Below are 21,122 nucleotides of genomic sequence, written 5' to 3' on the forward strand. Positions count from 1 at the left end.
TGAGAACGCTCAAATTGCCGTGAGGTTACTGTCAGGCGCTACTGTCACAATTCGGGTGATTCTTGAAGAAGGCATATGACCTATGCCTAGAGGTTGACAGAGCCTCCACCGTGGGATTCGCCGTGCGATGGGGAGAACGCCATCGACGCCGGGTTGTCATGCCAAGTTGTACATTCCGCAGTACGGCCAGCATCGTAGGTGGTGGAAGTCCAGCGACCATGACCTCTGAGGAGAGCATGAGCGGTCGCACGGGGTGCACTTGGCGAGGGGAAGTGGCGCCGATCGCACTTGGCATTGCAGATCATATGCGCGAGGCGTTCAAACTGTGGGGAAATAATGAGCAGACGCTGCATGTAGTTAGAAGAGGTACTGGCATTTGTGGGAAACGAGACCCTGGTATTTTCTCGGTATAGCCCCAATGTGGAAGCTCGCTCTATGGGAGGCTGAGCTTCAGCAGTTGCACTGGCTCGTTGCGTAGGACAAGCCTCACCACATATGCGAGACGGGATGGCGCTGGCGCCACTGATGTCCTCAGATCTGGGGGCTGCAGAAGGCGCAGATCTTCATCCTCAATAATCTGTAGCCGCAGTTTGACGAAAGTGGCATCCTCTTCGCACTCGCGTTGCTGCACCTCACAATGCTCTCATAGCCCAAGCATCGTTCGATCTGGGTGATCACGGCAAAGGTCAGAAAAGAAACGCCTTCTTTGATGAAGTGCTTCAAGGGTCCAACTTCAAATGCGCCCCATAACGCCTGTGGCTTCACTTTGCGCAACGCCTGCATGGAGCCATGAAGACCGCTGTTGAGAAGCCAAGCCGTTTAGGGCGGATGCCGAACTTCAGATTTGCACAGCATAGTGCGAACATCTGGCCGGTCTGGTCCAGCGGTCGGCCAGACGAATTTACTTCATGGAGACGCCAATCCAACCTTGATCATGGCATTTGTCGTCATGCTGCTGCTGAAGGAGCAATTGGAATGCGATGGAGCGCATCGCAGTACCTCGATATGTCGAGAGCCCTCGGCAGTCCTGCCGATGGTCAATTGGGCAAGCGCTGGCGGCGATTTCCACCTTGACGTCGATGGTCTAGGTCGTCCAGATACATCCAATACCGCCAACCACTATATTCCAATAGCAGATCGCAGGCTCACGCATCGCCACGGCTCTTCACCCAGCCTCGGAGCCAGTCGTAGCTTGAAGTCCAGCACTATCAGTAGCTTTGTGGCGACGCCTGGAGGCGCACCTTCAACAACGGCATTCTCGAAAACAATCGCCTCGTCTTTGGCATCGTTCACGGTGGTCGACTGGTCCAGAATGGTCGCACGGTACTGCGGCCAGCGGTCCGTTTCCAATTGCAGTAACTCCAGATACTCTTTGAGCGCCATTCGCCGTGGCTCTCTGTACGTTGGATGGGCAAATTCGATGACTAGCGTGCTGGCTAAGTATGACCAGGCCTTGTCGTACATGTCGAAGTTCTTTTCGTTCACAGCCGTGACGCTATTGCGAGCCAGATGCTCGAGATGGAGGACTATTTCCGCAGAGGAGAATTGCCGACTGTCCTTTCGAGGCGCCTTGCAGAGGGCGCAGTCCATTGCGGCAGCGATGAAGATGACAGCGGTTCAATCGCGGCGATTCCCAGAGCGCGCAGTCCATTACCTGAATGGCAGAGGCACGCTCCGAGGCGAAGATGAGGCGATTCCCAAGGAGTAGACATTGATGGCACGAAGGGAGGTTGCCATGCTTGAGTCGTCCCATGTCGGCCGCTCGGCAGAGTCTTGGCGTCAAGGTCTGGCCCACAAAGCGGGCCGAGGACTTGCTCTCTTCGACAGCAAAGTCAAAGCCACCAACGCCACCTCAACCACTCTGGCAGTGTTGCACCATCGCCAGCCGGATGTAACTCCAGGCTGATGCAGGTTCGTCACGACTACTGCGTGTGCTGGACGGGAAGATATGCCAGAGCAGAAGTCGGCCGGCACACATCGCTCGCGGAAATTCCAGAAATCACCCTCCTTTTCGAGAAAGACGGACGACTTCGCTGCTCGCAAGCGTGGCTGTGTGGTCAGATCCGACCAGGAACGTATGAGAGATTGGTAGCGATTGCTTCAAACATCTCTGTCCTCGCAAGGAAGGAGAGGCGTACGCTCCCAATTGGCTCAACAGGAAAACTGCAACACAGAGCTGCCTGAGACACGAAACATGCTTTCTGCCAGCGGCTCCGACGGCAGACCCTCGCAGAGACTGGCCCAGCCTGAATCAAAATCTAAAATTGATCATACCACAGACAGCAATGCTGCAGCGGGAAGAGCTGCGACTACCTCGGCTACAGTCGAAGATTCCCAGTCACTACCGTCTTCAGCTGAAGATACTCCTCGATGCCGTATTTGCTTCCTTCTCGACCCATTCCAGACGCCTTGACACCTCCAAAACTGGCAGATTATTAGCGATGCTCACTTGGACGATGAATTGAAGAACTTACGGAGCCGCAGCATCGGCGATGATACCAGTATTTATGGCCACCATGCCCGCCTGCAGCGCTTCTGCCACACGGTGTGCCCGTTCCTGATCTGTGGTCATGAAATACGACGCTAGCCCGACATCTACGTCGTTGGCATCAGCAATCACCTCTGCCTCATTTTCGAACCTGAAAATTGCAGCTACCGGACCGAATGTCTCTTCTCGTGCGACGAGCATCGTCTTGTTCGCATTCACCAGAACGGTCGGATGGAAGAAGTTTGGTCCATGCTTCAAAGTCTTACTGCGATCTCCGTTGTCGCCGATCACCACTCTGCCACCTTTGCTGACGGCATCTTGAACGTGGGAAAGTGATTTCGCTGCGGCAGCTCGATTGATCAACGGGCCGTGGGTGGTTGTTGGGTCAGCAGCATGGCCGACCTTGAACGCCGACACCGCTTCCACTAATTTCTCCACAAACTGGTCGTGTATTCCGGCTTGGACATACACGCGGTTTGGACATACGCAGGTCTGCCCAGAGACCTTGAACTTCGATGCGATCAAAGCTGTGACCGCAGTCTCCAGGTCTGCGTCATCGAACACGATGAAAGGTGCGTTACCGCCGAGCTCCAGGCTGAGCTTCTGAACATTCGATGCCGACTGCGCAAGTAAAATCTTGCCAACACGGGTAGAGCCTGTAAATGAGAGTTTTCTCACCCCAGGCGCTTCGCACAACACTTTGCCTACAGCCGGCGTGTTCTCCAGAGCGTGCACAATATTTATTGTTCCGGGAGGCAGGCCAGCCCGCTGTGCAAGCACCGCGAATGCGTTTGCCGTGAATGGCGTCTGTCCGTCGGGCTTGATAACTGCTGTGCAGCCGGCAGCTAGAGAAGCGCCGAGCTTTCTGGTCAACATAGCAGCAGGAAAATTCTGAACTATATCAGCCATTGCTTCAACCACGGTTGTGCCTTGCACACTTACCCATGGTGTGATCATTCCGCACACTCCAATCGGTTCTTTGATCACAGACACGCGATATGCCGGATTACTGTGTGGCACAACATCGCCGTGGATCCTGGCCGCTTCTTCAGAAAACCATTCGAGAAAACCTGCTGCCATGTTCACTTCTCCAGTCGCATCGGCTTGTGCTTTACCGTTCTCTCGACAAATGATCTTCACCAGGTCATCCCGGTTCTCGATGACAAGATCGAACCATTTGCGGAGTACACGGGACCGGTCTCGTCCACTGCGACGCCTCCACGACAAAAATGCCTTGGATGCGTGTGAGATGGCTTCTTTCACGTCTGGTTCAGATGATTCTGGGCATGACCCAATGGACTTGTCTGTTGCTGGATCTTGGACATCGAATCTCGCTTGACTTCTGGCTTCCACCCAGTTTCCGTTCACGAAGTTTTGTTCGACGATTAGAGACGCATCCGCCAGACCCCACGCGGCGACTGCTGCGCCCGTTGACCTCATCCTGATCAGCCTGGAAAAGGTCCGTTTCGATGCTGTAAAATTTCCGAGATCCCAGATTTCTCGGCAGTGACACTCGTCTTATCCCTCAGGCGTGGATCAAAGGCACGATCTCTAGCTGTTGTAAAACAATTTTTCCAGGGCAAGACTCGACGCAAAAGGACTATCCTCGAAGATTGCACGCATGCTACCTACTAAGCGGCTGATCTGACCTGGCAATATGTCCAGCCTTACCGCGTTGGAACGCATTCTGCCGGATAGAGCGCCAACACACGCATTGTGCCTCCAAATTCGTGTCTCCATCCCCTTGCGAGACCGGACGGGAGGCGCAAAAGCCCTCCACAATGTAAGTCACGTGACTTTCTCAACTTTCCGCGTGAGTTTGTTCCAGATTAGGAAAGTTATGACTGCTTGTTACACTTGGTCATTCTTATCCGTGCAAGGCTGGCACACCGACACCTGAGTGGAGAACATATGCCACGTGGCTGAGGGTGCTCTGCATGAACGATCGGCCGACTACGGCTCTCAGTCAATCCTTGGGTCTGGCCCGTCATGTCTCCGGACCAGATGCTCACGAGTTGGACTTCTAACTTGGCCAGTACGTGGCATCAACTACCTTGCACGGTCTAGGTCCAAACTCATTGAATGGCATGATCGTTCTCACGATTATGTAAAAATAACAAAAGGCTCAGCTGACCTCTTGCTCATCGCGATCCGGCGACAGCACATCGCGAGCGCATTGTCCCGGCATCTTCACAGAGCAGTTCCAGTCGGGAACGGCTGCACTGACATATCCAAACACTGGGAGCCAGCTGCTCGGCCAAAAACAGTCCACGCAGGTTAAGATTTGGTCCGAATCTGCACATCGCCAAGATAGTCGTACGCTCTGCTCGGGCAAGCCATCAATGTTCGCCCGTTCCGTGTAGACATTGTCCCTAGTGGGCAGCCGAGACGAGGCACTGTTGGGTCATTGCATCGCCTTGATGAAGCCGACACTCACCGCGGCATCATCGGTAAGTCCTCGTTGTAGGAGAGTGATCACGGTGATGGCAGAATGACTGGTCTAGAACGACGGTGAAAGGATCTTGATACTGGAATGGTAGCTTGTGTCCCGAGGGATGACAACAAGCCGTCCAGGCTTGCGGGACCGGACCACGTGAGTCCTCCCCAGTGGTGCCATACGACACGATGAACTCACTTAGCAGATGCGAAAGGAGACATATATTGCTTCAGCATCCAAGAGATTGAGCAAGACATTCATCTCTTGCTACAGAATTGACTGTTTGTTCTTCTAGCCCTCGCTATAGTGTCTTGCATTACTTTGATTCTCCTTGAGCAAGATGCCACACAGAGTATCGATAGATGCCGCTGAGGCCCACATCTTGCCTACAAAGCACAGAAAGGACATCAATCTTCCACAGCAAATGATTGACGAAGCACGACAGCCTCAAAGGATCCCATTCAGTGCCGAGAAGCATCTCAGGTTCCAGGAACCAGAGAAAATTCACACTACTCAGGAGCTCGGTCTTGGCAAGGTCGGCATATCAGACCATGCTGTCACAGAGCCTTTCTCTATCTTCACCCCTGAAGCAATCCAGCAAATACGAGCCGAGATATTCAGTGATGAGGTGTTGAATCAACACTATTGTCCCACCAGTCCTACGAGCGGACAGATCAGGGGGCATTGTCCAACGTGAGTCAGCTCGGTGTATCTCTCCAGACCAATTCCCTGATCGAATTCCAGTGCCGCTCCTTTCACATATGCAGCATGGACGAGTCCAGAAGTTGTTGCTTGGGTCTCCAAGATGGCAGGAGTGGAACTTGTACCAGCTATCGACTACGATATCGGACACGTCAACATCGCACTACCGAAGCCTGACGGCGTGGAAGAGAAAATTGTCGCCCCTGGCGAACAGAAAGAAGGCGAAGTGAGCGAATACTGCGAATCAGCTTTCGGGTGGCACACGGATAGCTACGCTTTCGTCTGTGTAGCCATGCTGTCAGATTGCACCGGCATGGTCGGCGGGGAGACTTTTATTCGTACCGGAACTGGAGAGGTGATGAAAGCGAGAGGTCCTCAACTGGTAAGTCGCACATCGCTCACAATATGCAGACTTCGCAGTGAAGAACTAACATGATGTCCAGGGCACAGCAGTCGTAATGCAAGGCGCCTACCTCCCCCACCAAGCCACAGCCGCAAGAGGAAATCACGAACGTATCAGCATGGTCACTTCCTGGCGTCCGAAATGTCCTCTGATGAAAGATCATACCATGATGCGAGGGACAAAAAACATCTCACATCTTCCTATGCTATACCATCAATATGCTGAGTATCGTATGGAGAATTTGGAGGAGCGAGTTCGTCGAGAGGCAAGGAGCTTGCGGAAGAGAAGGGCGCTTGAGCCGGAGAAGTTTGATGTTGTGAGGATGAGGACGTGGTTGGAAGAGCAGAGGGATTATATTGATGATATGTTGAGGGAGTTGCAGGTTGATAGGAGGGTTTTAGGAAGTGAGTTGAGGCGAGATTCGGGAGTTGTTGAGGATTTGTGAAATCTTTCGAATGAACAGGTTATGGTTTTGAAACTTAGCGCAGAGAGTGTGTGTTCTTGTGGAATGTGATAAGATGTGAATGCTGCAATGTCTCCAAAGTCATGCTCTCATCTCTCACAGCCAAGATTGACATAGGTAGCCGGGGCAGAGTTTGACGTGTTTGGCAGAAGAAAAATCGCTCAGACTCAGGTACAGATGAGACTAAGCTCGAACGCGAGTGCGGTCACAGGAACTTGGCGATGTAAGAAGCAGCAGTGAAATTAGAATAGGGTGCTCAGGTAGGAGCACATCAGGATACCAACATCAGGCGGCTTACAACTTCGCCTTCATAGTACCATTCCTAAACTCAGTCGCAGAAGCCGGCAAAGCACCAACAACATCGAACTCCACACTCCCAAATCCCTCAAACACCCCATTCCAACGCCCAGCCTCCCACATCGGAACCGCTTGCAAGCAACTCCCAGGCAGAACAACATGCCCAGCCTCCAAAGTAACATCAAACTCCGCCAAACGATTCACAAGCCACGCGACAGCTGCTAGAGGATTTCCCAAAACATTCGACGTATTCCCTCGAATCACTTCCAGTCCATTAAAATACAACACTCCTTTCGTGTCAGCTAACACCAATCCTTCCAACCTCCTCGGCGTCCCACCAAGTATCACCGCCCCCGTAGAACCATTATCCGCCAACGTATCCGGAAGTCCAATTTCCCAATCCCTCACCCTCGAATCAATAATCTCGATGGCAGGAAGACAATACTCCACAGCACTGATGACATCTGCAACAGTAACATTCGGACCTCGCAATGACTTCTTCAATATGAAAGCCGGTTCGAGCTCAACGTAAGGTTTGATGAAATTTTTCAGGTCGATGGAAGTTCCTTCGTAGATGAAAGTGCTGCCGAGTAAGGAGCCATAATCGGGCTGATCGAGGCCGAAAGCATCTTGCATGACTTTTGCGATGTTGCCGAGTTTCCAGCCTACGAGGCGATCACCGTTTGAGAGGGCGTCGTGTAGAGTGATTTGTTGGATGCGCAAAGCATCGTCGGGTGTTAGTTGCGGCCAGGTTTTGGTCGGTGGTTGTATAGGTCTTGAGGTTTGACGAGCATCATGGAGGGTTTTTGCGATGGTATGGAGATCGCTTTCGTGCATTCTGTTGTGGGCTGTGCTGTTATGCGTCGTATTCGGAACTGAGTGTGGCATATACTCGACGATATCTTGGGTCCTAGACCGCGATTTCCGCGTACTAGGTTGACAAGCTTTTCTTCACTGTGCGGCGTATTCTCAGCCTGATCGTTCATCATCGAACACGCCGACGTTCTCGCGGCCCTTCATTAACTTCTCTAAACAGCATCAAGACTGGCGGGAGAACCTGCCGAATTAGGCAATATGGGTGTCGAGTCACGCCAAGACAGTGCATCAAGCCGATGCGATGACACGATGGTCTCGGACTCTCGTGAGACAGGAAAGCGAGCCTGGAAATCCACAAAAGTTCCTCAATGATCGAAAAGGCAAGTATGATAATGCTTGTTGTCGAAGGAAAGGCGAGCGCATGTTCTTCCTGGTTACGGTATTTTCAGAGCACAGCAAACACCAAGCTTGTCGATGCATGGCGAACCATATTCAGTTTCCCGGCGGACTCCTCCTGAGACTGGGCGGGAAATGCTTCTCTTGCGGCACACCCCACGTACGCAGCGCATAGTCCAGATGGAACATTAACCTCAGCAGCAGTTTGGGCTGCTTGCGCACCATGGTGTTCCAATCTAACCTCCTCACCGGATTCTGTCGACTGTCGTCTGAATTATGATCGCGGTTCGAAGGTCCATCATCCCCACTGCTACTCTTTCGCCAAGTGTTCATGCTCGTCGTAAGATCCTCGTTTTGTTGTGCATAAGATATTACGTTGTTCAGCACATCGATCAAGAATTCCGATCCGTCGTATCTGCCTTGCTGAGATTTCAGCGTCCGTGTGAAAATGTCGAGATGACGTGCTTCGTTCGATTCTGTTCGTAGGCCACGAGATGCTGTGACATTGATTGCCTGTCTTTGATTAGAGTCATGCTGGCTCCTGGGGAGCACTCGTACTGATTGTGCAGAATAGCTTACCTGGAGAATCAATGGCGGCGCGAGGAAAGGGATCGCAGTGATGGGCAGATCCTTCATCACTCTCAGCTGGACCATTTCTTGGAATCGTCGCCCGAGATCGGTGTTGGCGATTTGTAGCTCCCTGTGCGAGTCCTCTATTTGAAGGAGTGCATGGCTTCCTGGAAGACTGTCGTGTATCAATATCAGATGCATGTGAAGTGCGAACTTTATCGATGCATGGTATATGAAAAGCATGTTGACATAAATGCACAGTGTCTCGTGCACGTCATCGAGACTCACGGGGAAAGGAAATTTCTCAATGGTATCGTCGTGCCAAATCCGAAGCGATACCAGATGGGCCTTGATGGCCGTGATAGTAGCGGGAAGATCAATTGACGCTGGCTGTAGACGTCCGTCGAGCATATTGTACTGGTATAAGAGCTTCAAAGGACCCAAGAGCCGACTTATAAGTCGGCAAAGCGCGCTGAGCACTTCAATATTCTTCAATTGAGTCTCGGTGTCGTAGATAGGAGACTGACCCAGCTCAGACTCAAAGTCACCAGCATTCAAAACACTATTGTCGTTCAACCAGACCGAGTCGTCCTCGAGGTGTACTTGCAGGCTGCGACGAAAGCCGAACGAGAGTATCCGGTCGCGAAAGAGTACACCCCACCAGATGCGCTTCAGCAACACAGCTGTCGGGCGGTCATCCTCTATGCGGCGATGGAATGAGTCGGCGCCGGCGAGCTTGGCAAAACGATGAGCATGAATGAGCCAGCCCACATTGATCTGCAGCCTACTGAGACTCGGCGACATGTACGATAGAAGGAGGCATGCCTGCGCATTTGCAACAGGATCCATCTCAATGCCAAAGTCGAACGCTAGTTTGGCCTGGCGGTAGTAGAAATTTCTGGCCTGACGTTGTCCGTTGAATCCTAAGCTTGCCAACGTACTGTTGTCGACGTAGCAGCTCGCTGCAAAGAGCATTGCCCGCAAGACTAAGAGTGACTGATGAGCCAAGTCAAAGGTATCTCCATCCCAGCGTACCCAGAAGCTGTTTTCCATAACGATTGGGAGGTTGGGATGCACCATGCGAAAATACTGCCTCATGATTTGCTTCAATATCGCTGGCGGGGGCAGGTCAAAGCATCCCTGACTTCGTAAAAATTCTGCATCGGCGTGACAAAGGCCAGCTGCATCAACCGAAACGTCGAATGTACCACTTGCATGTGAGCCAGTATCGATGAGAGGAGGAACGACGGGTTGTCTTGCAGGGAAGACAGAACTGTCGTTGGTAAATGCGAAGATATCGCCAAGATCAGTCAAATGACTGGAGTCAAGAAGCGTGTGGAACTGGATATCGGACTCGGTCAACAATGTTGAGGAAGGGGTGTTGTCCCATGCCCATCCGTCTTGCCATTGTTGACCAGAAGCCATTTCAGCGACGGAGTGGAACGTTTCCGGCGCGGGGCCATGTTTCAGCGAGGCCCCGTCAGGGCTGGTGTTGGCATCGTGCCCAGCTCGTGGGCTCTTTGGTGAAGGTGAGGGTGTAGGCACTTTTCTCTGATTCTTGCGCCGACGAACGGCACACGCAGTGTGGTCGATTGTACAGCTCGAGCAAGGAACGCCCACCACAGCGACGTTGCACCGAATTTTGCGGGAATGGCAACGTTCGCAGACTTTTCGAGACCTTCGCTGGGTGGTCCGCCGTGGTCCCGAACTTTTCGGTGAAGGGCTGCTTTCCTGCATCATTGCCACGGGCTCCTCCTCAGCTGGCAGCATTGAGACGAAAGAAGCGAGATAGGCAGACTGCTGCTGTGTCGGGGGCAAACAGCGCTTGCCATGGAACTTTCCTCATCATCATCAACGCTCAGAACGAGGGGCGACCTCCTGGTCCCTCACCCGCCCCAGGCACAGAGGGCACATGGCAGCAGCAAGGTAGCTACACTGTGGAGAATTGTCGACCGCGGGACTAGCCTACCAACTCGAAGGCCTGCAGCGAGCGCCACAAGATCTTAGAAGCACGCGACTAGCGGTAAATTCGGTAGAGTCGCTTATATCGCTAATCCTCAAGAAGGAAGCGGGGTTACCTCCGCACATACGCAGAAAGCTGTTGATCATGCAAATATGCTTCCTGTTGGATTGGACTTCTCCGCTAACAAATAGTTTTCCTCTGGCGATCGTTAGTGCTCCTCCAAATGCACTTTTGTGTTCGATCTCGAAAATGTCTCCGTCGTGAGGTCTCCGCGAATGCTCAAGCGTGCGACCACTAGACTCTGTTGCGCTTCGAGCTCAAACTGCTTGTCCAATGAGTGTTGCTCTTCACGAGCCTTCATCCGAGAAACACAGTCCTTCGCGCGTGGCTGTCTTTCCTCGCAGCGAGTGAAGGGCCGATAATATTCGCCGGCCACACTGCAGTGATGAAAGACGGAGACCACACCAAGTGTTGCGCCCCGGCATTTTTAATTCAGTCGGGTTGTTCCCGTTCGCTCATCTCTTCGCGCTGAACGATGTTCTGCATCTCCCTGGGGTCATTCACTTCCCACCATCGATACAAAGGCTCAGGTCTTCTCGGCTCCGCAGTTCGACAGCCACCAAGGTACCAGCGGAGTCGTGACAGCCAAAGCGGTATCACCTCGAGAACCTGGTACTGCCAGAACCCTTTGGCAGGCACCTCGAATATCTTGTAGAGTTCTTCAAGAGCGAGGGCTGTCATATTGCCAGGATTGTCGCGATCAGCCGCTCCGACAGTCTCGCGCACAAAGCAGAAAACCAGCACGAACGCAACCAGGTTGAGGAATGTGAAGATTCCAAGCAGTCCGCCATGGCTGAGGGACGACGCAGTTATCGCCGGCACGAAGAGTGTTAGCAGTCCAGCTCCGAGCAAATTTGTGAAGACTGCGAACGACATCCCAGCGACGCGATGGTCTAGCGGAAAGACTTCTGCGCTGATTGTAAAAGGAACAGGTCCCATGCCCTATAAAGTAGTCAGTCGAATGCAGCAAGACATCTGCCCCACGATTTCGCAGTCTGAAGATGCTTCTGAGCAACCACTTACCCAGCTGTAGATCGCAATGAAGATATACGAGAAGACTGCCAAAGCTTCATCATGCGAACCTCCAATGTAGCTCAGTGCCGCAGCGCCCATAAAGCCGAGCAGAAACGGCAAGGTTGTGGTAAGTAGCCAGCGTCTGCCTTTCTGGTCGATCAGCCAGTAAGCTGGAAAGGCAAAGAGGAAGTTGACAAGGCCTATGCCCCAACTCATCATCAGTGGGCGCACAAGATCGCGAGAGTCAACGTCCTCGCACAGGACTCCGCTCGTTGTCGCGAATATTGTCGATGAGTAGAAGATCAGAACATTCACGCCGCACAGCTGTTGCGCTACCATGGCAACAACGGCCGTCAGTGTAGCATTGCGGATGCGAGGTATCGTGAATAGCTGTCCGAACTTCTGGAAGAGATTGGGACTCTGCGTTCGAGCGACGATGTGATCGACTCGCCCAACGTCGTCGTCTCTTTCGTCGTCGGAGTCCACAGGCCTGTCATGGTCATTGCTGTCGACATGCCTTGCGATGATCAATTCAACGTTCTGCTGATAGTGCGTGTAGAGTAATTCTTTCGCCGCCAGGACGCGTGAGCCGCGCAGTCGACTGAGCGTCTCGTAGGCTTCGGGATAGTAGTCTTTTCCCTTTCCCATCAGGAAACGAGGCGATTCTGGGCAGGCAATGACAGCCAGTGCAAGAAGGATGATGGTCGGGAAAGCGGAGGACGCTGTCATCCAGCGCCACGACGTGGTCCCTGCTGTTATCAGTCGCTCTTTCCGTCACCACGACTTCCACGCGTACTTACCCAACGGCGCGACCATCAAGTTCGCACTAAATCCGAGAAAGATGCCTGCACAATGCATCAGAACACGTTCGCCTCGAAACACGACGTGGATGCTCACCGAACGCGTCGAACAGCTGCCAGTTCATGACCAGCGATCCTCGAATGCGAGCTGGCGCGACCTCAGCTGCGAAAACGGCGACCACAGACGCTTTGCAGCCCATGCCGATACCAAGAATGATCCGACAGGCAAGAAACTGCTGCCATGTCTTCACCAGTGCGCCACCGACAGAGGCGGCAAGAATGAAAACCGCGGAGATGATGATTGCAGCTCTGCGTCCGAACAGAAGTTCGTTGGCGGGATCAGACAAGAGAAGGGCAAAGATGGCGGCGGAGAACCACGGCGCTGCGTTCACAATCGCAAACAGCCACGCTTGGTCACCTTGCGCTTCGCAAGAAGAACGTGTCGGGTTCAGCAAATCGACTGGCCATGTGAGATTGGCGCCATTGCTGCCAGTTTGATTCCCTGCCAAGATCAGCATTTTACTCCACTGTCACAGAAGTCATGCTACCCACAGCCCTGGACGATGGCTCCAATGCACAGGATGATGATCGTTGTCCTCAGTTCCTTCGGCTGGTGCCAGAAACCGGACTTTCTGGGTGGCTCATCAGCGCGCTTTTTCAGATGCGCGGGATGTTTCCTCCAGAATTCAAGGGTCCACGGAGCTTTGCTGTCGACGTGATCAATTGCCTCTTGCTCTTCACGTTGAAGATCAGCTCGCTCGACTGGCGTGAGTCCTGCAACCCCATTGGCATCAATCTGCTCGACTGCACGCCAAGTTCTGGGATTTCGGAGGACGCGCGCTGCTTTGACGAATGTCGTACGCCACACCTGCAACCCATATTCTTCAACAAGTCGGTCTGCGCGTCCGTCCACCTGCTTGTCGCTCAAGTCCTCGAAAGGATGATCAATTCTAGCCAGAAGTGTCAGCAAGCCAACTCGTTCTGCTCAACACAGCAGTTACCTGTGGGTATTGCGGCCAGCCATGGCGGCATAGATCAGCTAGCATTTATTCGAGCGTGCTCATCAGTCAATGGCGAGCATAAAGTCTACCACAGATGTTGCTACACGAAATCTGCCCACAGGCATCTGTGTGCACGGGCAGCGACTTTTCATCGCCCATGCTTTGTGAGGCTGAGGCGAGGTGCAGATCGTGTTACACTCGCACGAGGTCACTTATTGCTCCCATGCACAGCTTGGGGTTGCAGGGCGGCCTCCTCGGTTACACTGCTGATCACCTGAATTTGGCTGCCAGTCCAGCCAAGAGCTTGTGAGGATCGATGCAGACTGATGTATGTTCGTACTTCACTCGACGTTGGATAAAGACCAGAAGGGTAAACTGCGCCTTGGGCCCAGCGCATGGAAGACGACTAGAGACCATCTCGACCTATGATCGGGGTTAGTGGCGACCAGAACGCGCTATGCTAGGCGGAAGGATGACTGGAGTGCGTCGAGTACAGCCTCAACGCCATCAGAGTCACTGAGACGAAGGATGCTTTGCTCCGACCGGTCAGCGTGAAAGATCGGGACCGATTCTCACGTCACGCGTGTGCTCTTGATCTGCAAATCCGGACGTTGGCGGTTGGCCAAGCAGCTCAGCTCGTCCACGCTGCAAGCCTACAAACAGGAAACAAAGCTTTGTGGAGGCGGAGTCGTTCCCCCACCCAGTCGCCCTCCTGCATGCACTCAAGATGCCGCAATCCCCAGATCCTTCAGAAGCCAAGCAGGCGTGTGTGTCGTAGAGAACTTGTCCTCGCAGTCTGATTTTCGATGTGAGGCGCGCGGCGTGCGTGGCGACCGCATCTCCGGTTTTTGCCTGGCCGTTCGCCCTCTCCAGTCACCGCACATGATGGAGACATTGCAGGCTCCAATCTCTTATTCGAAAGCAACGTGCTTCGACAATGTGTCCCGCGCCTCTCAAACCTACTCTCAGCCTTCTTTCGACCGCAGTCCGTAGATCAAATGGCGGACATCGCTGGGGCACTGCAGACCGCAGACGCCGTGGCCGGCCTCACCACCGCCGTAATTCGACTGTATCACTACTGCCAGCAGCTTCGGAAGGCGCATGAGCTAGCACAACTCGTGCTGGAAAAGATCGAAGGTCTGCAGGAAGTACTTGAGGCCGTGGAGCGCATTTGCCGGCGAAGAAAAGGCGGCTCCCCCCGAGAAAGCAACGAGCAGACAGCAAAGGAGTTGCGCGCTATCCGACAGGCAAGTGAAAGATGTCGAAGTGTGGTGCTGCGTGTGAGGGAAAAGCTGGGCGTGTTCGACAACACTGGTTCTGAGACGCGGCCCACTCTGTCGGATCGCCGAAACTTTGTCAGCGCTCAGACTGCCATCCAAGCAGCTCTGGAGAATCTCACTGCCCACAAGCATACTCTGAGTCTGTGGCTAAACGTCCTCCGACTGTAAGTCTCCTGTCGACAGTCTCCAAGGTTTTGTTCATGGCGTTGGCTGATACGCGCTGCAGAAACGACGAGCAGTCCAATGCACAGAGAAGCACGACTTTCAATGAGCTCCGAACCCGGCTACCAGAGAACGTGACAATCGAGGTCAAACTAAAGAGTCTATTGGAACAACGCTCGACAGCATCAGCGCGGCAGTCTGTTGCCGACTCTGCCTCTCGTGACGCGACGCGGCCAACAGATTCCGATGCCGTGCCCAACCCATCTCCTCCCGTGCTGGAGCCAGACGATGATGAAGCTGAAAGCCGTTCCACTCAAGAGGCGTTGGACGACCTGAAATCGGTGCGTGATACGGCCAGGAAACTGCTTGCCAAGAGAAGAACTGTCCGCGATGTGCTGCCAGGCCAGGACAAAGATGCTCTCACGCACCATTTGCAGCGCTATTACGCACGCGGGAAAGAGCACTTGAAAGCTTCGCAACATGCAGAAGCCGAAAGCGACTTCAGCATGGCTCTGGCATATTCCGAGAAGCGATGCGACAAGTATCAGATCCCTTTCCATGACCGCGAAGTGCTGCTTGAGCATCTAGCCCAAGCCTACAAAGGTCTCAAGCAGTGGGACGCTGCCATCGACATTGTAGAGAATGAGATCCTGCATGTGAAGGATGGCGAGACTCATGCAGAGCGCTTGCCGCCATCACGATCTGTCGCGCGACAGCACGAACTTCTGGGAGCATTGTACCTGGAGAGATACTACGAGGCCAGCGTCGACTCCGACTACACTGATGCCCATGAACACACCCAACAGGCATATCAGATCTGGAAAGACATCGAGACTGAAGCCACCACATTGTCGGAAGATGACTTCAAATGCTTTCGTGGGTGTCTATTGCAGCTGATCAACATGCTTCGCAGTAAAGGTCTCACTATCGAAGCCGAACACTACGAGGGCGTGCTCGCAAACAAGGTGACGGGTTCGCACACCTCTTTCCACCCAGTAACAACGTTCACAAGCTCTTCAGACTCCGCTAGTGTCTTCTCTGCAGATTCAAGCATTCTCCGCCGGATCAGTACCGGCCACATCACGTTTGTGGGCGCCTTTGAAGAGGCCGTGAAATGCAAGAACGACAGTCAATTGCAGTTGCTGCACGACTCTCCTCACTTTGACTGGCCCGCACATGTCAATGAGCGAGACAGCAGACACGAGACTGCTCTTCACTACGCTGTCCAGCGAGGAAATCCGGCCACGGTGAAATTCTTGTTGGGCCACAGTGCCGACATCGACGCTATGGACGACCAAAACAGAACCCCGTTGTTCAAAGCTGTGCACAGGCAGCGTCTCGAGATCGTTGAAGTTCTACTGCAGTGGGAGAAGAGTAAGGTCAACACCCGGACTATCCATGATGGTGCCACGCTTCTCCATGAAGCAGTCAAGAGCAACAAGACGGACTGCGCCAAGATGTTATTGCAGGCTGATCCACAATTGGTCAATCTGCAGAGCCGATCAGGACAGACAGCACTGCATGTTTGTGCCGAGAGAGGCCGCGTGGAGCATGTCCGCTTGTTGATCGATTCCGCAGCTGATCTGAACGTAGCAGACTCGGCAAATCGTACGTCTTTGCACTTGGCGTTGTCTGTCGATGACCCAGCACATGAGTTGATCTTCCTGTTATTGCATGCTGCAGGTGCGAGCACAGGACTGGGAAAGCTCACGAGCAGTGAGAAGGAGCGGCAGAACCGGTATCTGGACCAACGACGTACTGCTGCAAGACGACAAAACTCTGTCGGATCCATGTCGCAATCACCTGCTGAAGACGAACCGAGGACAAATGTCTTGAAGGGGAGAGGCGAGAGGCGCAGGACTTGGAGATCATTTCTGTCGCATTGAAAAGCTTGGACCCAAGGACGTGAACATGGATGACGCTACGTTCTGGCTGCTTTTTCGTTTGTAAGCGGCGTCTGATGGGCTCCACATATCATGCACTCTCGTCTGCGCGAAGAGATGCCGCGACTGATGGCCCGCAGGCAAGCTATTGCGGACGGCCAAACGGGAGTTCGAAAATGCCAACACTTTGTGATCTCTCTTCGCCACCTTGATCGCACGCCTCCTGCGCCTTTCTAAAAAGAATGCTTCAGCTATACCGCCGGAGACAGAGATAAGAGGATCACAACAGCAATCGAAGGCCGGGCAGATACACGGTGTTGATCCTAGCTTCTGTTTTGCTTTCTCGCGGTGGCCAACGCTATCTAGCTCTCGACGTGGTCGGTATCCTCACGATAGGTATGGAATATGCTGCCGACAACGAATCACAAGAAGTGTTACATGCTATCGTTCGTCACCACTTGGCGCGAAGACCGCAGGGGACGAGCTATCCTGCCCTACACAGCTGGCCCGGCCCACGCCATCGGTTCCGGTTAATGCCCATGCAGCAGACATGCAGTAGCGCAGACTTACCAACATCGGCATTGGACATACTCACAAGCTAGTGGGGAGCTGCTCCATTGCCATACAAATGCCGTTTAGTGACAAGACTAGGCATGCACACTGGCATCCGCGGACCAGAACTATCAGCGTGATGAGTTGGCAACGTTAGCGAGAGGCACAGTACCGAATGACAATTAGCCAGTGCGCAGAGCGATATATGATCAGAAAAGCTAAAGAATCCAACGAGCATCGAACCATCTATCGGACATGGCACTTACTCAATACTTGCCTCTGGCGGCAGCCGCCTTCTACGTCTGTTACCAGATCTACATCCTCCTCACAGACCCACTCAGAGATATTCCGGGGCCCCCACTAGCGCGGATCACCTCACTTCAGACCTTCTATCATTTCTATCGCAACAACTGGCAAGAAGATATCAGAGTACTGCACAACAAATATGGTCCCATTGTTCGAATTGCTCCGGGACATTACAGCTTCGCAACACCAGAAGCGATTAAGCCAATACATGGATGGAATGGAGGATTTGACAAGTCATCGTTCTATGAACCCTGGAGCCCGCCGGGTACGACAAGTCTGTTCAAAGAGCGGTCGAATAAGTTCCATGGCGATCTGAGGAAAAGATTCAGCGCCATGTATAGCATGAGCTCTGTCTTCGCCTACGAAAAGGGCGTGGCGGAATGTGTGGAGTTGCTCACGAAGAGATTGGAACGAAGTGCTGGTGGAACAGTCGATCTTGCCTGGGAGATCACATGCATGGCATTTGACTCAATTGGCATTGTGACCTATGGCAAGAGATTTGGCTTCTTGGATCAAGGCGAAGACATTGGAAACCTTTCCAAGTCCGTCTACGCCGCTTTTACATACGGAGGACTAATGGGCTTCTATCCGGACTTCCACGCACCCTTCATCGCAGCCAAACGCTTCATCGCAAGGCAGCTGAGCTCAAAGGGTACTGGCAAGATGTACCTCGACAACTTCACCTCCGATACCACAGTCCAACGCCGCAAAGACCGAGCAGAAGACCCTTCCCTCGTGGAACGCCATCCCGACATCCCCACCAGCATCCTCGACAAATTCCTCGACGCTAACGAACGAGACCCCGTCTACTTCAGCGACGCTCACATCACCATGGGTCTCGGCGCCAACGTCACTGCCGGCTCCGACACAACCAGCACAACTCTCACTCAAGCCTTCTACTACCTGCACCGCAACCCTCACACTCTCGCCAAACTCCGCTCCGAACTCGCTTCCACTGGCGTCCCCGCCAAAGACCTCAGCTTCCGCACTGCACAATCTCTCCCATACCTCAACGCCATCATCGACGAAACTCTCCGCCTCTTCCCGCAAACAGGCTTCGGTCTCCCGCGCGTTGTACCTCAAGGTGGAGCCACAATCTGCAATCGCCATTTCCCCTCTGGAGCAACAGTTAGTATGAACGCCTGGGCAATGCACTACGACGCAGCTTTCTTCTCCGAGCCAGAGAAATTTATTCCAGAACGCTGGTTAGATGCGGATAAACCTACGAAGGCGAAAATGCAAGAAGCCTATTTTCCTTTTGGATTGGGAAGTCGGACATGTATTGGGAGGAATATTGCGAGTTTGGTGATTTTGAAGGCGCTGCCGCAGTTGGTGGAGAGGTTTGATGTGGAGTTTAAGGGAGATGTGGAGGAGAAGGGGTTGCCGGTGCAGAATATTTTCCTGGTGAGGGCGACGGAATTTCCGGCTGTGGTTAGTGTTAGGTGAGGTGAGGTGAGAGTAATGAGAAGGAGGTCACTGGGGTGAGATTGGTTGGAGGTGAGGGTGTGGTGTGGAGAATGGTATATTCTTTGGAGATTTGTGTTACATTGAGCCTCGTTCGGTCAGTGCGCAACCACTGATTTCTTTGACTTCCATTCGTGTTCAGCGGTCTTGGGTCGTCCATCAGCTTCTTTCTCTTCATCGCGTACGATCTTCGAGAATCGAACCACCTTTATTCCATTCACCATAACTCATGCCGGAGCTCGGCAATTACACCTGCAGATTCCTTGTCGTGCTGCACAACCTGGGACGGGCAAGAAGACGCCGTTCACACCTTGACAGCATCGAACAGACTGAGACGGTTCAGTAGATTCGCAAGCGCGTTGACAGAATGCTTGTCCGTTTTGTCCAGAGGGTGGTGTGAAGCACCCGTTCGCGACCCAAGCGTTATCATTCGAGCATTGTCGCTTGTCGAGAGTAGCTTCTGCGTCGGCGACTGGCGAGGCTGTGACGAGTGTTGCTGCTGCGAGCAGTATGGCGTGGAGGAGGTTCATCGTGTTGAAGGGAGTTGTTTGGTGCTTGCTGTAATTGTGTTGTATGTGGTTTCCCGAGGTTAGTGACCTACGAGATTTGTGTTGCTCGAGCGGGCGACCCTGTCCCGCATCATATATACCCACTACCATTCGAACAGATACACCGCGTGGCTGAGAATAAGGTGTCGTCCCTTCGAAGCAAAAGCAACGCGCGGCTCAGAAAGGTAGGTGTCAAGCAGATCAGCAAGCTGTGAGTATTGGCATAGCCAATGAGGAAACCGAGTTAGCGAGACACTTGTTAGTCGCAGTTCTAGCTCGTGAAAGAGGCGTTTCATAGACCATTTGGACGTGTGCGGGCAACTGCATTACTTGAATCTCTTATCTTATCAGATCTGATCGGTCCTAAATTCACTTGAACGTTTGTTCGATGGCAACGCAGTTCGAGCGGCTTGGCGTGGAGCAGAAGGATTTTAGAATTGTCCGGGCGTTTGGGTTGCCTTTCGAAGCTTGCTTGTGCAGGCTGACTGTGCTGTTGACAAGCTCGACAGCAACACAGTCTCGAGCGCGGACGTTGGCAATACGTCTTCAGCTAGTGCTCTTTTGCCTGCTCGAGGCTTGCAATCACCCTAACGTACGAAGACGATTGAGATCATCGGAGCAAGACTGGGACCGAGCAGAGAATGGTGCGCGACGTACGACCCAAATGCAGGCCAGCCAGAGAGGGTGCACGTACTAGGTGGTCAACTGGGTGTTGTCTCGACCACTGGTTGTGCGCACCCAATACTGCAAAGCGCATCACTTCTTGACCGCCTTCAGCGCTCGTAGTGCGTCCGAAGCCGATTTGTTGCGCCACTCGTTCGAATAGCCGCTCCACAACGACCAATCGCTAATGGACAAGGAGCCAGGAGAACATAGGTGCGTGGCGTCCCAGATGTTACCCATAGTCACGCCCTCTAGACCACCATCCACCTTGATCTTGCTCGCACCAACGTTGACCGTTACAGCTCGCACCGGTGGCTGAGTCAGAAGCTGCCGCCTCCAAGATGCCTCTGGTCTGGCTATTGCTCGACTCGGCTGCCTCTCAAGTAGGAGCAAAGGGCCCACAAGAAGATGTTCATGAATTGCGAAGGGGCAGTGGCTACCTTGCGAGGAGACCCAGCTGCCATCGCGGTGCTCGCTAGGCGATCCAACGAAGTGAAGGGGGCCTAGGTTGCCTATGGGTCGGAAGAACAGAGCCTGCTGGATTGGAGTTGAGGCGGTGACTATGTCCCTCCACTTGCGGCAGACGCGCTGAACGTTGACAAGAAGCTGCTGGGGTGGCACTTCGAGGAGGATGGCTTCGGCCAATTCCAAGATGCCAAAGAGGGCGTCGAAAGCAGAGTTGTTGTGCTGGATCCTGTTAGCCTGGGCATTTCCAAGGCGTTGCTGCCATACCTGTAAGGCCACCATTTCGAAGCGAAAGTGAAAGAGCTGGGAGGTGGTGGCGCCGAACTGCACATACACTCCAGAATGAAACCTGCGATGAGATTAAGTAACGTGAAAGATGCCAGTTGAGC

The 21,122-nt window shown here is 53.2% G+C and overlaps 9 protein-coding genes across 9 annotated transcripts; 3 read left to right on the forward strand and 6 right to left on the reverse strand.

Moving 5' to 3' along the window:
* Window positions 1-1,119: 1,119 nt before the first annotated feature.
* On the reverse strand, window positions 1,120-1,590 carry RHO25_012514 (uncharacterized protein; the record flags this gene model as incomplete). Its single annotated transcript, XM_023603817.1, has 1 exon — window positions 1,120-1,590. One exon carries the CDS (start codon window positions 1,588-1,590, stop codon window positions 1,120-1,122), a length of 471 nt encoding a protein of 156 aa, XP_023450068.1.
* Window positions 1,591-2,318: 728 nt separating this feature from the next.
* On the reverse strand, window positions 2,319-3,928 carry RHO25_012515 (uncharacterized protein; the record flags this gene model as incomplete). Its single annotated transcript, XM_023603818.2, has 3 exons — window positions 2,319-2,424; window positions 2,475-3,379; window positions 3,431-3,928. The coding sequence occupies 3 exons, from the start codon at window positions 3,926-3,928 to the stop codon at window positions 2,319-2,321; spliced, it is 1,509 nt and encodes a 502-aa protein (XP_023450063.1).
* A 1,337-nt stretch (window positions 3,929-5,265) lies between these two features.
* Window positions 5,266-6,475, forward strand: RHO25_012516 (uncharacterized protein; the record flags this gene model as incomplete). Its single annotated transcript, XM_023603819.2, has 3 exons — window positions 5,266-5,618; window positions 5,670-6,009; window positions 6,071-6,475. 3 exons carry the CDS (start codon window positions 5,266-5,268, stop codon window positions 6,473-6,475), a joined length of 1,098 nt encoding a protein of 365 aa, XP_023450062.2.
* Window positions 6,476-6,787: 312 nt separating this feature from the next.
* RHO25_012517 (uncharacterized protein) lies at window positions 6,788-7,627 on the reverse strand (the record flags this gene model as incomplete). Its single annotated transcript, XM_023603820.1, has 1 exon — window positions 6,788-7,627. One exon carries the CDS (start codon window positions 7,625-7,627, stop codon window positions 6,788-6,790), a length of 840 nt encoding a protein of 279 aa, XP_023450065.1.
* Window positions 7,628-8,098: 471 nt separating this feature from the next.
* RHO25_012518 (uncharacterized protein) lies at window positions 8,099-9,997 on the reverse strand (the record flags this gene model as incomplete). Its single annotated transcript, XM_023603821.1, has 2 exons — window positions 8,099-8,515; window positions 8,582-9,997. 2 exons carry the CDS (start codon window positions 9,995-9,997, stop codon window positions 8,099-8,101), a joined length of 1,833 nt encoding a protein of 610 aa, XP_023450064.1.
* A 1,030-nt stretch (window positions 9,998-11,027) lies between these two features.
* On the reverse strand, window positions 11,028-13,433 carry RHO25_012519 (uncharacterized protein; the record flags this gene model as incomplete). Its single annotated transcript, XM_023603822.2, has 6 exons — window positions 11,028-11,537; window positions 11,619-12,358; window positions 12,410-12,454; window positions 12,507-12,911; window positions 12,962-13,359; window positions 13,411-13,433. The coding sequence occupies 6 exons, from the start codon at window positions 13,431-13,433 to the stop codon at window positions 11,028-11,030; spliced, it is 2,121 nt and encodes a 706-aa protein (XP_023450061.1).
* Window positions 13,434-14,408: 975 nt separating this feature from the next.
* RHO25_012520 (uncharacterized protein) lies at window positions 14,409-16,738 on the forward strand (the record flags this gene model as incomplete). Its single annotated transcript, XM_023603823.2, has 2 exons — window positions 14,409-14,854; window positions 14,917-16,738. 2 exons carry the CDS (start codon window positions 14,409-14,411, stop codon window positions 16,736-16,738), a joined length of 2,268 nt encoding a protein of 755 aa, XP_023450060.1.
* An 804-nt stretch (window positions 16,739-17,542) lies between these two features.
* Window positions 17,543-19,039, forward strand: RHO25_012521 (uncharacterized protein; the record flags this gene model as incomplete). The annotated part of the gene is made up of 1 exon (XM_023603824.2): window positions 17,543-19,039. One exon carries the CDS (start codon window positions 17,543-17,545, stop codon window positions 19,037-19,039), a length of 1,497 nt encoding a protein of 498 aa, XP_023450449.1.
* Window positions 19,040-20,361: 1,322 nt separating this feature from the next.
* RHO25_012522 (uncharacterized protein) lies at window positions 20,362-21,015 on the reverse strand (the record flags this gene model as incomplete). Its single annotated transcript, XM_023603825.1, has 2 exons — window positions 20,362-20,955; window positions 21,001-21,015. 2 exons carry the CDS (start codon window positions 21,013-21,015, stop codon window positions 20,362-20,364), a joined length of 609 nt encoding a protein of 202 aa, XP_023450450.1.
* Between the last annotated feature and the right edge of the window lie 107 nt (window positions 21,016-21,122).

Source organism: Cercospora beticola, chromosome 9 (genome assembly GCF_033473495.1).
Source record: "Cercospora beticola chromosome 9, complete sequence".
NCBI classification, from domain to species: domain Eukaryota; kingdom Fungi; phylum Ascomycota; class Dothideomycetes; order Mycosphaerellales; family Mycosphaerellaceae; genus Cercospora; species Cercospora beticola.